The sequence below is a fragment of the Dama dama genome, chromosome X (assembly GCF_033118175.1).
Source record: "Dama dama isolate Ldn47 chromosome X, ASM3311817v1, whole genome shotgun sequence".
Classification (NCBI taxonomy): domain Eukaryota; kingdom Metazoa; phylum Chordata; class Mammalia; order Artiodactyla; family Cervidae; genus Dama; species Dama dama.
In genome coordinates, this window is record NC_083714.1 from 122133065 (window position 1) to 122146339 (window position 13275).

The window sequence follows — 13275 nt, forward strand, 5'->3', positions numbered from 1 at the left end:
TTTTTCTAAGTTATCTCACGTAGCATAACGCCCTCAGGGCCCTTCTATATTGTCAAAAATGGCAGGATTTCCATCTTACAGCTGAGTGATATTCTCCTATATATATGCACACCACGTCTTTTTTTTTTTTTACCCATTCATCCACTGACAGACACTTAGGTTGTTTACCCGTCTATTGTGAATAGCCAAGAAGATTGAAGCACATATCCCTTCAATATCCTGTTTTCATCTCCTTTGGCTATATACCTAGAAATGCAATTGCTAGATTGCATGGTTGTTCTATTTTTAATTTTTTGAGGCACCTGCATACTGTTTTCTGTAATGGCTAAGCCAAATTACATTCCCACCAACAGTGCACAAATGTTCTCTCTTCTCCAGCCTCACCAATGCCTATCTCTGTGTTCTTGATGGTAGCCATTCTAATAGGTGTGAAGCAGCATCTCATTTGTCTCTCCAGTGTTAACCAGCATACCCTTTGTCTCACAGGCAGTAATTGAACAGGCCTATCATAGCTTCTTTGTTTCTCTGTTGCCGAGGAGTGCTGCCTGCCTGTTAGGTGCCCTGTAGCATTTAGTTAATCATAGTGGAGCCATGTTGGTTTCTTAGTTTTGACATATGAACCATGGCAATATAAGCTGTTAACATCGGGACATAGTTTCTCAATCTTAGCACTACTGACATGTTGGCCTGGATGAGTCTTTGTATTCTCCAAATCCAGAAATAGACTATGGATTAGCCTCTTGCATGTAGCAGACAAGCCAACAGAGGCCATTTACTTTAAAAACTATTTAAAAGAAACTTATTTTGTCTTCTATTTCTTAGGCAACCCTTATAAACTTATTGTTTTTTGCTCTTTAAGATGCCTATACAGGTTTTTTTTTTTTTTTTAATTCTAACCGCATTCAGATATTATAACCCTTCCTTTTATCACTATTTATTGTGATCACAGTTTAATTCCCACCCATCATTCAATTCACCAAACCTTCATGGAAGGTATAGAAACATAGTTCCTGTCTCTAAATAACCTGCAACCCAGGAGAGAAACAAAGGAGGTTTAGACAAGTATTGTTTCCAGAACAAAAGGTGGTTCCTTTTTATCATCTGAGAACTACTGGGTGCAATCTCTTCCATAATGTTTGCTTTTCTCTATACGAATTTTTTTCAGTTTATTCACAACTGACATGGTTTTTCAAAAGCCTGACAATGGGGATGCCAGTTACCTTCTCTTTAAAACGTGGTGTGTGTGTTTATAGTAGTTGGGGAGCAGGGCTTGCTGAGAAACCCTCTCATCACCTTTCTTCTGTGGCTAGGAACTGGTTCTGTTAGCCTGTTGTTGTTCAGTCACTAAGTTGTGTCCAACTCTTTGTGACCCCATGGACTGCAGCATGCCAGGCTTCCCTGTCCTCCACTATCTCCCAGAGTTTGCTCAAACTCATGTCCATTGAGTCAGTGATGCCATCTAACCATCTCGTCCTCTGCCACCCCCTTCTTTTGCCCTGAGTCTTTCCCAGCATCAGGGGCTTTTCCATGAGTCGGCTCTTGGCATCAGGTGGCCAAAGTATTGGAGCTTCAGCTTCCAATGAATATACAGGGTTGATTTTCTTTAGAATTGACTGGTTTGACTGTTAGCCTGAGAGAAAAGTAAGTATTCAGGTTGACACCCTGGCAGCCATTTGAAGCCCAGCCCTTCAGTTCCAAAGGGTTTCTGGAAGGCGCAACAGGAAAGAAACCGAAAAGATACTCTAAACCGTGGCAAATCCCCCAACTCCCAACCTGCCACGTAATGTCCTTTGAAATTATTATATTGCTAATTGCATCCCTTGGCTAGTCATTCACTGTCTCTGTACATTGTTAAGATGACATTTGTATAAAGCCAGCGTGTGACGCACTGGAAGGCAGAGGCAGCGACTGCAGTGGATTCCTTCCCTCACCTCTGTGCTGTGGGTAGTTGCTGACAGAAGAGAACCAAGAGAAGGAACAGAGACCCAAGATACTTGCACACAGTGGCTGTCACACTGGAAGGAGCTACGGTAGCCTTGCTCTGTGTGCGTGCACACCAAAAAAGTGGAAAGAGGAGACACTGCCGAAAGCAAAGACAAAACCCAGGGCTGAACGGCCCATTCTGAATGTTTGCTTAGATGGTTTGACACTGGTATTTAGGGGCAAGGTCAAGGTCATCCTCAATAGCGAGAGAAGCTATGAGGCCTGGATGCGGGTCAGCAGATAATGGCACCTGCAAGGATGACCTCAATCCATTGTCATCATACCTGTCTTTTGACCTCAACAGCTTCCTGACATTTCAGGCTAACCTCTTGTTTTCTAGAGTGATCACAATGTAATTTTAGCTGGGTTTTACTTCTAGTGCTTTTAGCTCTCCTATAGACACTTGGCCTGGTTTTGAATTCTTCCTTTCTTTATCGCCAGACAAAAGGAAAGGGAATATGCCATTAGGATACAGAATTGTTGGTAGTAAAAATGAAAGATCAAACAGAATGAGAATGTGAATCCCTGTACCTTGTCTTCAGTGCTGTCAGCACAGGCGAGCAGTTTTGAAAGAGCCAAAATGATGGATCTTGCATCTTAGGAGGAAGAAAGAACCTTGAGAATTTCCCACCTTTAAGCACAGGAGAATCTGTGGTCTTTTGAAAGAGGAGAACATTCTCCAGCTTCCCTTGTTAATTTCTACTAATGCTTTAACAACTTTCAGCATCAGAAAATGCTTCCATATGAGTTACAGCCTAAATTCTTCATGCTGCTTAAGCCTGTTTCTTCTTGTTCTGTCCTTGGTGGAGAAATCGAACAGCTGGTCATAGGCCCCTATGCAAGAGCCATTCACATAATTGAAAACTGTTATTAAATTGCCCCTTCAGCCACTATTTCTTGCATATTCTCGTGTGTGTGTGTGTGTGTGTTTCATGGCTAAATAATCCCCATTCCCTTAAGCTGTTCTCATAGGTCTTTCAAGCTCTTTAATTATCGCTGTGCCTTTCTGCCAAGCCTTCTCTAAGTTCCGGGTCAGGACTTAGCTTTAGCCACTAGAACTAGACACCGTTCTCTAGTCCCGAGGATAATGCAGTGATTGCTTCACACTGTATTTGTTAGGCCTTTCATTATACATCACAGACATGGTGAATTTTTTTTCTCTTTATTTTGGGCACCTACATTTGTTGCTGACTCATGGTCAGATTTTTTTTTTCTGTCTTCCACAGTGAACAGAAGCTTTCTGTTAAAATTATACTTTCTGTAATAAGCCTGAATTCTTTCTTTGTAGCATGTCATTGAATCTATCATTAAAGAAACTATCCTTTAAACAAGTCAGGGAAACATATATAGGTTCAGATTAGGCAACAATAAACCCCATGTTTTACATCAGAATGAATTAGTAATGCTTTTTTCAATTTGCTGTCTTTCTGTGATAGTTTTTGTCCTAGCTCCAGATGGTTATTTTGATAAATTTAGTTTCTGGACCAGTGGAGCAAGAGATTGTTATAGGACTTATTGTAACCGGAACTTGCAGTTCTTTTGACACAATCTCTCATTGTATCTTTGCTTACCAGATGAAGAAACACTTAGAGACTAAATAATAATATAACTAGAGGGAGTCACAGTCCACCAACCAGAGAGGGCTGGCTTCTGGCTTTGTGCTGACCAGAGGTGCAGTCTGTAGTGGTGTGGCCCACCTTTGACCTTGGCTTGTTAAATTTTTTCACTAGTGACCTTTGGGTAAAGGCAGAACACATATTTTATTTATTTATTTTAAAATATCTGTTAATTATTTATTTATTTGGCTGTGCTGGGTCTTAGTTGTGGTGTGTGGGATCTCTAAAGTTGTGGCATGGAAACTCTCAGTTGTGGCATGTGGAATCTAGTTTCCTGACCAGGGACCGAACCTGGGCCCCCTGCATTGGGAATGTGGAGCCTTAGTCACTGGACGAGCAGGGGAGTCCCCAGAAAATGTATATTTAAATGTAAAAATTACAGAGTTGGGGAGAATGACTAACCCATGAGCTATAAGAGTCAGGATCCTTAAAGATACAGATGAGCTGATGCAGTGGGCTAAAACTAACAGGAAAGTCCTTGACGGAAGTGGAAGGAAATACATCCCAAATGAATATATACAAAACAGTGGAATCACTGGAAACAGCCGAACAGTATTTTTTATCATATCCAACAATGCATTAGTACCTTGGGGGTGCTCACCAGTCTTATAACATAAGAACAATGATAAATGTCCCAGGATCACTGAATAATTAGTGTGAGAAATTCTAAGGTCAAACAAGGTTTAATGTTTCCTTACTGACAACCAACCCAGCTTTTAGTATGTTAGCGTGCATTAAGTGACAGATAGAATGCACAATGTTTCCTTAATTAATTTGACCTTCTCTTCATAAAAGATCTTGCTGGGTCATTGATCGTCTGGACACACTGGGAAACACTGACCCAGAGATTTTAGTGGCGTGGAAGCACTGTGGGAGCCTATAGTACAGAACAAAAGAAAGTCATCCAATTATACTGTCCAGAGAGATGGCAGTACCATTCACAGCACATCATTTTTTGGAGAACAGAGTTCTAAAGGACAATGGCAAACCATGTGTCATATGAGGAAGAAATAAGAGAAATAGGGATGAAGGGCCATGGACAGACATGACAGCTCTGGTAAAATTTTGAAAGAGATTTGTGAAGGCTTGAGAACTTCGATGTTTCTGGTCAGATGTATAGTAATAATGACATAATGATAGCAAACAGTGACATGGCTCTCGCTATGTGCCAGTGTTCAAGTGTCTTTCACTGAAATATTAAAGCAGCCCTACAAGGTAAGTCCTATAAATAGTTCCACTTCATGGCAGAGGAAAATTAAGACACAGAAAGATAAAGTTACTCTCCCAGAGTAACACAATCAGTGGCAAAACTGGGATTTGAACTCTTGTGGTTGGACTCTGGAGCCTCTCCTCCCATTGGCTGTGCCGATGGATTTCAGCTCAGTGTTATGAAGCACTTGTGACAAGGGTACCTGTACACAAGTGTTCAAGATCGTCCATGGAGGCTGTTGGCTTCCTCACATGGATGGTTATTATATGGCGGCTATAGGAACACACTGGCATTGGATAAGTTTGGACGTGGTGACTGTCAAAATTCTTACAGCTCTGTAGTGCCATTCCAAAAGGAGGAATTCATATCCATGGTCCCTTTCATCGTCAGGTTCTGTAATTCTTTTTTAGGTTTTAAGAAAATGTTCACAGAGTACATTACCTCTGTGATAGCACTCTATCTAGAACGAAGTACTCAACAGAAGCTTTTGATCAGTAGCTTGAATTTATGCCACTTTGCAGCTAGGAATTCAAGGTTAAACAGCTCATTATAATGTTGCTGAGTTGATAATTGGGGGTTACTCCTGGAGTACTGCCGAAGTGGTGAGTGTTACAAGCCCACTGACCCTACTCTTATCTGCCTAAAGTGTGAATACATTCTTTATTAGCACATCACATTCCAAGAAAAGCACCATGAGTTTGCAGTTCATATACTCATTGTGTGTATGATCCTAAATATCCCATCATATATTCAGTGTAATTTGATCTCAAAATAGGTAGCACCCTTTAGTTCTGGGAAAAAGCAAATGAAGACCATCTCTAGAGAAGGCACTTTCTTAGGGAAGGCCTGCTCAGAGAAATGGCAGTTAGATTGAGAAAGTCTAACACTGATCTAATGGATTCCCGTAAGCAGAGAGAAGGGTTGGAGAAGAGGCAGTATTTGTTTAGATCATGACTGAGAAGCTTCCAGAGCTTACTAAAGACTCTAACCCACAGATTCCTGAAGCCTAGTAAATCCTAAAAAGTATCGATAAAATCCTAGAAGTACAAGATGAGACAGGAAAAAGATAGATGACCTTCAAGGAACCAATAGCGTCACGGCTGACTTGTCAACAGTTAGCAGCAATAGCGTCACGGCTGACTTGTCAACAGCAGCAGAGAAAGTGAAATAAAAGTGAAATAATATTTCAGTGTGCTAAAACAAATTCAAAACAAACAAAACACCCCTTTCAGTCTAAAAATCATGACCCAATGAGGGTAACTATCAAGAATATGGATAAAAGAGACTTTCAGGCAAACAAAAGCTGAGAAATTCACCATCAACAGACACTTACTAAAGGAAATACTAAAAGATATACTGCCAACAGAACTGATCCCAGATGGGAAATCTGAGATGAAGGAAGCAATGGAAAACAAACCCCCCAAAAGTGGTTAATATATGAATGGATCTAACAATGTAAAAATGTAAAACATGGTCTTGTAGGGTTAAAAAATGTAATTAAATGCATGACTATAGTAACATACCAATCAAATGATGGATAAATATAATTTGAATTTCCTAAAATCATTGGACTCACTGGGAGGCACAGTATTTATTAGACTCTGAAAAACAGAAAACTAGAGTCAGACAGAGAAACAACAGGTCGCCATGAAGAGAGCACTAGAGCAGGAGGTTTCAATGCTAGATTCACTCCTGCTGCCAGGGAGCTGTCTGGCCTTTGAAAAGCCATTTCTCTCATCTACATCTCAGTTTTCTTTTCTGTAAAATGAAGCTTCGGGACCAGATGAATTGTAAAGCCTCTTCATTACGAATGTAAGAAACACTGAGAAACAGATTCACTGGAGGGGAAATTAAAAAAGAAAAAAAGGATCAATTGTTCCTTGAGGTTTCTCTTTTCTCTCTCTCTCTCTCTTTTGAAATTTTGTCAGTAAGTACTTCCATTTTACTTATGGCTAAGTTTTATATATCTCTTCCCAAACTGGAGTGAGATATAGTCTCTCCCAGGTGTGTATTGTACTTTACTTTTTGCATTTGTTTGCTTTGCTTTCTTGTCATCTAGTAGCCAAACAGAATCATGGCAGTGTCCCAGACTGCCATGTGGCAGAGGGCTCGTGTGGATGTTGGGGGGACATTTGCAGAATCAGGCTGTGAAAAGTGGGCCTCCCTGCACCACTTTGGCTCTTTATTTGATGCATCACCAGAAATGACGTACGCCTCCTTTACTTTCTTATCTTCTCTCCTTGCACTCTCCGGCCTCCTGTCTCTGCAGGCTAATAATAAGCCTGAGATCGAAGCGGCACTCTTCCTCGATTGGATGAGACTAGAACCCCAGTCCATGGTGTGGCTGCCCGTCCTGCACAGAGTGGCTGCCGCAGAGACTGCCAAGCATCAGGCCAAATGTAACATCTGCAAGGAGTGTCCGATCATCGGCTTCAGGTAGGCAGAAGCGCCCTAATGTCATTTTTGTCGTATCATTTCTCACCCTTGTATGACTTGATCTGTTACCCCGCCCCCGTACCAGTTGCTATTAGTGCGTTGTTACCCACCGTGCCAGTTGCTGTTAGTCTGTTCCTCTCCATGGTGGGAGAGGAGGTGACCAGGCTGGAGCCTGGATTCCTCCTGTCATCCCCCTGAGCACTGGGTTATATTGTTGGACCTGCTTCATGAGACAGGTGGCCCTCTCTGCTTTCCCTCTTTAGCTCTGCGGAGCCATGTTCTTCATCGATCAGGACGGACTCCCTGTCTCCACCAAGATTTTCGTCGTCTATCAAGTATACACAGATTAACTGTACCTCTTCTTTCCTGGAACCAAGACTTTTTGATCATCTCTTTTTTTTTTTTTTTTCCCATGCTCTCTTCTGTTTATAGAAACTCTCCCAGAATCAGTTATAAAACTAAGGAATGATTCTATTTTGGGAGACTTGTCATAGTAGCTCAGTCTCTTAATCACTCTACACCACTTTTCTTGCCCTAAAGTAACCAGAATTGTTTAGAGCAGCCTAGAACATACTTCTTGATCTGTGAATCCAATTACGCTCTTTTCATAGTCTCCTAATGAACTTCTGAGGGAATATAAAGTGTGCAAGTAAATGAAAGATTCACAAAGCCACTAAAACAGGAAAATGTTCCTTATAAATTTAAAAGTGCAAGAAGTAGGAAACATTGTAGGTTATTATTATTCTGACTTTCTTAAAATGTCCCAGAAAACACTTGGCTTTTAAATCTTCAGTCTTAAAATAAGTAAATAAATAAATCTTCAGTCTTGTTGACCTGTCTGGGGAGACAGGGTATTTTTAAATGAAAGAATCTTCATGAACAATAATCCCAAACCCAAATTCCAAAATGGTGGTGTATTTAAACATCTGGATCAACATCGAGGTTGCCATAGTGATGAATAAGCTGTCAAGTTGTAAACTAGCTGTAGCATCCTCTGCCTGTTCAGGATCCACTTACCACCTAAGTAAATACTCATCACTGGTTATGCTGAGACTTGTCTCATTACTTCGTTTCTAATAATTACATTGTACCATTTGTGTGCCTTTTATTCACTGTGCTCCTTCCATACTTCATGCTGTGTACAAAGAGGTTTTACAGAGACCTTCAGAGGTTTCTAAAGCCTAGATAGACATCATTGAGTAGGCAGTGCTAGCAAAGGACACCTTCTTTCCTTCCTGATTTCTGCGGGTAAGAGTGATGCCTTGGGGCAGCAGGGAGGGGGAGCTCCAGGGGACTGCATTGCATTTCTTACCTTTCTTTTCTTAGCTTCCTTCACTGGTAAGATCTGTAGACGAAGCAGAGGGTGTATTTTATAAAATGCAAAAGGAGAATGCTTTGGAGGGTCTAAGAGAGCATTTTGACATTCAGTTCTTTTGCCCTTACGAAAGTAAATTATTTTAGGAATCAGCACTTCTCTTTCCTCCTATTCCCCATTCTCAGAAGATGACTAGGATCTAAAAACAGTAGCGTTTCCCCCACATTCCCATGTGTGACATGAGGAATATGTTTATTTGAATTGGCTCAGAGTCTTATCTGAAAAAGCACAAGGCAGGGAGAGTATGAAACCAAGAATACAGTATTCTGAGAATGGGGGGAAGTGTAGCGTGTAGTACTTCCAGATTATGAATCCTTTCATCTCACACAAATTGTGTCTTTCCTTGGGGTTTCCATTTTCATGCGGGGGTAAGGTGGTGAGGGATTTCTGAAGACAGACAGATAAAAGAGGTTCTCTAAGTAACTCTGAAAATGAATCATGTCTGTCAATCAGAAAATGTAATTAAAGTAAGATTTGTTTTAATTGAGACTTCTTGCTGAATTTTCTTTTGTCTTATGAAGTTGCTTTATCTATATAATTTTTTAAAAAATAAGTCCCTCAGGAAATGTTGGTGCCCTTTTGATGGGTGGGGGATGGGCCTGAGATGCATCCATCTGTCCTTTCTTTTTTTTAATGATATAAAAAATATCTGGTTTATTGATATGGCTGGAAACATTCCTTTCTCAACATATTCATATACATTACATACAGTATGTCAGATACCTAAGGATAATTTTTTTCTTTTTTTTCCATTTATTTTTATTAGTTGGAGGCTAATTACTTTACAATATTGTAGTGGTTTTTGCCATACATTGACATGAATCAGCCATGGATTTACATGTGTTCCCCATCCCGATCCCCCCTCCCACCTCCCTCCCCATCCCATCCCTCTGGGTCTTCCCAGTGCACCAGCCCTGAGCACTTGTCTCATGCATCCAACCTGGGCTGGTGATCTGTTTCACCCTTGATAGTATAGTTGTTTCAATGCTATTCTCTCAGAACATCCCACCCTCACCTTCTCCCACAGAGACCCAAAGTCTGTTCTGTACATCTGTGTCTCTTTTTCTGTTTTGCATATAGGGTTATTGTTACCATCTTTCTAAATTCCATATATATGCGTTAGTATGCTGTAATGTTCTTTATCTTTCTGGCTTACTTCACTCTGTATAATGGGCTCCAGTTTCATCCATCTCATTAGAACTGATTCAAATGAATTCTTTTTAATGGCTGAATAATATTCCATGGTGTATATGTACCACAGCTTCCTTATCCATTCATCTGCTGATGGGCATCTAGGTTGCTTCCATGTCCTGGCTATTATAAACAGTGCTGTGATGAACATTGGGGTGCATGTGTCTCTTTCAGATCTGGTTTCCTCGGTGTGTATGCCCAGCATCTCTCCTTTCTGAGCATTCTTTTCAATTCCAGTATTTGGTCTCCAAAAACCTAGAAGTTTGCCAGTGTCTTCCTACTTAATCTGAAAGAGTTCCCAGTGGAGTTTAAGCAAGAGCTGAGTTTTTCTCCCCTCCCTCCAAATGTTTACAGGATGTTTCTGCCAAAATGTTTTGATACTGCAGGTAAAGCACCAGAAAAATCTGGAGGTAGGAATTTAATCACTTACCTTGAGGGATTAATAAACATGGCATTCTGTTTCTAGAATTAAAACAGTTTGGAAGGCGGTTTCTTAAAGGGTATTCTTTGGGAATTTGATCTGAAGAGATACATACATGTTTGTTTTTGTGCTTTACCAGGTACAGGAGTCTAAAGCACTTTAATTATGACATCTGCCAAAGCTGCTTTTTCTCTGGCCGTGTTGCAAAAGGCCATAAAATGCACTATCCCATGGTGGAATATTGCACTCCGGTAAGTAAATGTGTCCCTGAGCTTGAGTCAGCTCACCTGGGAGAAGTTTCAGTTTTCTAGTGTTTCAGATGATCTGTGATGCTATGATTGCTCAGTTCCCCAGATGTTGCCCAACTCAAGTAGCTCCAAACTGCAGACTCTGGAATTGACCTTATCCCTGGTGCGATGCCTGGCACACACAGAATGTCATAGACACTCCACACACACTGTTGGGTGAAGCAATAGTTTTCTTTTTTGTTTCTGTGGGTTGTAGAGAAGACATATTCACATTTAGTTTCTGCATCCCTAGCTGTTGTGTGTAGAGGTGTTAGGCCTATGCAGCACATTGAGTATGGAGGAGGAGTAATGTAGGTTCCCTGAAATTTGTAATCCACCATTTAAATGACTCTTGCTCATCTTTTGTCTGTTCAATATACTAACACCATTAAATGCTAGGCATTTACCCTTGAAACTACTCTGTATGAGACAGGTATTATTTTTATCCCCTTTTTACAGTTGAGGACTCTTGACATTCTGAGGTTAAAAAGTTTGCCCAAGTTTCTATAATTAAGTTATTTCTTATATTTCTATATAATCATATTTCTATAATTAAGTTATTGTCTTGGGGAAATGTTAAGTGGCCAATAGAACTTTGACAAATTGCTGGTGACACACATATGGATACCAAGGGGGAAGGTGGTGGTGGTATGAATTGGGAGATTGGGATTGACATATATACATTATTGACATGATGTATGAAATAGATAACTAATGAAAACCTAATGTATAGTGCAGGGAACTCTACTCAATGCTCTGGTGAGCTAAATGGAAAGAAAATCCCTAAAAGGGGTGATACGTGTGTACGTATAGCTGATTCACATCGCTGTACAGTAGAAGCTAACACAGCATTGTAAAGCAACTCTAGTCCAATAAATATTAACTTAATTAAGAAAGAAAAGAAAAATCACTAGTGAAATGGAAAGGGCATGGACTTGATGGACACAGACCTGGGTGTATATCTCGTATTCCTTCAACACTGGCTGCTAGCTATTCAAAGTGCCATCTGTGGGCTGGCAGCTTTGGCATCACCTGGGAGCTTATTAGCAATGCAGAACCTCAAACCTCACCCTGGACTTTCTAAATCAAAAGCGGCATTTTAGCAAGGTCTGCAGGTGGTTTCCAACACATCAGAGTTTGAGAATTTCTGCTTTAGAGCTTTTCTCTCTTGCATCTTCAGAGCGATCCTCCCAGTTATTTCATTGTCTTCCTCACTTTGATTCCTTTGGCAAAGGTATTCAATGATGGAGAATGTACCATGCTGTGAATCGAATGGTACTTAGTAGGTAAAATCTGACAGCAACATGGACAGATACCATTTTACAAGTACCGTAAGGTGTGGCAAAACTGAAGGTCAACACTCTGACCTTCCGACGTCTATTAATTACCATTTATCGAGCAGCCTAGTAGTTGACACTTCATTGATTCATCATCAGAACTTATTGAGGCATTCTTGCTTCAGTTTTGTAGATGATTGGAGCCTTGGGTAGGTAAATAACTCACCCCCGTTAACCTCATTAGTAAAGGGCAGGTCTGGTGTCAAAGCCCGTTTTGTGTGATTTCAGCCTTTGCTCTCACCTCCTTCTGCTCTTAATTATAAGACAAGTACCTCAAGGCAGAGCACTGAAGTGGTGCTTTCCGTTCAAAACCTCACCTTAAGTCTGATCTCCTCATGATTTCTGTTTCAGACTACATCGGGAGAAGATGTTCGAGACTTTGCCAAGGTACTAAAAAACAAATTTCGCACCAAAAGGTATTTTGCGAAGCATCCCCGAATGGGCTACCTGCCAGTGCAGACGGTCTTAGAGGGGGACAACATGGAAACGTGAGTAGTGGCCAGAGCACGGCAGCCTCTTAGTTGACGTATATTTGAGCTCCTCTCACCTGAATACCTTCCTTCACTCCCAAATGCAAACAGTCTCTCCTATTTCTTTCTTTAGATTTACTGTAGCTGTAAAGAGAAAAGTGAGCTGACATTCAGTCACTAGTTTCCATGTCAATTGTCCCGTGAACAGTGACCCTTTCGAAAAGTTAAACTGTATCTCACAGGGGAAAAAAAAACCACCATATTCTGGCTCCTAATTCCCTTACAAAGGCTTGTAAGAAATACGGGACTGTTTACAAATGAGTGACTCCAAGATTTCATTTTGATTCTCCCCCCTCACAAATCAGTAGGCGTGTGTCTTTTTGTATCTGATTATGTGGTCGTAGCTAGTCACTTTTTCCTACTTGAAAGAAAATAATGGTCACAGGAAATGTCTTCACAGTAAGTAGTTATGATTCTCTAGATCCAAATGATGATCTTGTCTTCACCTCTTTTGAACCTTCTCTTCTGTTTTCCATGACTCTGATGGCAGTCGCACCACTGGTTTTCTCTTAATTCACCTTTCACCTTTGTCTGGCCGTTGCTTTTCATGGTTCATACTTAATTGGGTTTCATTTATTTTGACCTTTCAGTAATTTTTGTTTTTGTGTGTGTGTGGCTGAGTTTGCCTGTGTCTCTCTTCACCACCTCATTTTTTGTTTTGCAGTCCTGTTACTCTGATCAACTTCTGGCCGGTAGACTCTGCGTGAGTACTTGCGCTGAAGGGTGCTGCTATCACAAACACATTCGCTTGCTTGAGTTTTAAAAAAATTTTTGTTCTGTTTGTTTTAAGGACATTTTAATTTCCCTTCCTTCCTTTCAAAATTTTTCCCTTGCTGAGACTTTGAGGGTGCCCTCTGCCACAGATCAGAAGAGTCAGTGAGGTTTTAGG

General features: G+C 40.7%; 1 protein-coding gene across 4 annotated transcripts in view; it reads left to right on the forward strand.

Annotated features, from left to right (window-relative positions):
* The window catches only part of DMD (dystrophin), a 2165569-nt gene that overhangs the window by 2083482 nt on the left and 68812 nt on the right, over positions 1–13275 (forward strand). For 3 of the 4 annotated variants that reach the window (XM_061137756.1, XM_061137757.1, XM_061137760.1), the window contains 4 exons: positions 7079–7245; positions 10372–10483; positions 12208–12344; positions 13051–13089. In XM_061137756.1, coding sequence (XP_060993739.1) covers positions 7079–7245; positions 10372–10483; positions 12208–12344; positions 13051–13089 — 455 coding nt within the window. The remainder of the gene's footprint in view (positions 1–7078; positions 7246–10371; positions 10484–12207; positions 12345–13050; positions 13090–13275) is intronic. The other variant, XM_061137758.1, reaches the window with a different exon arrangement.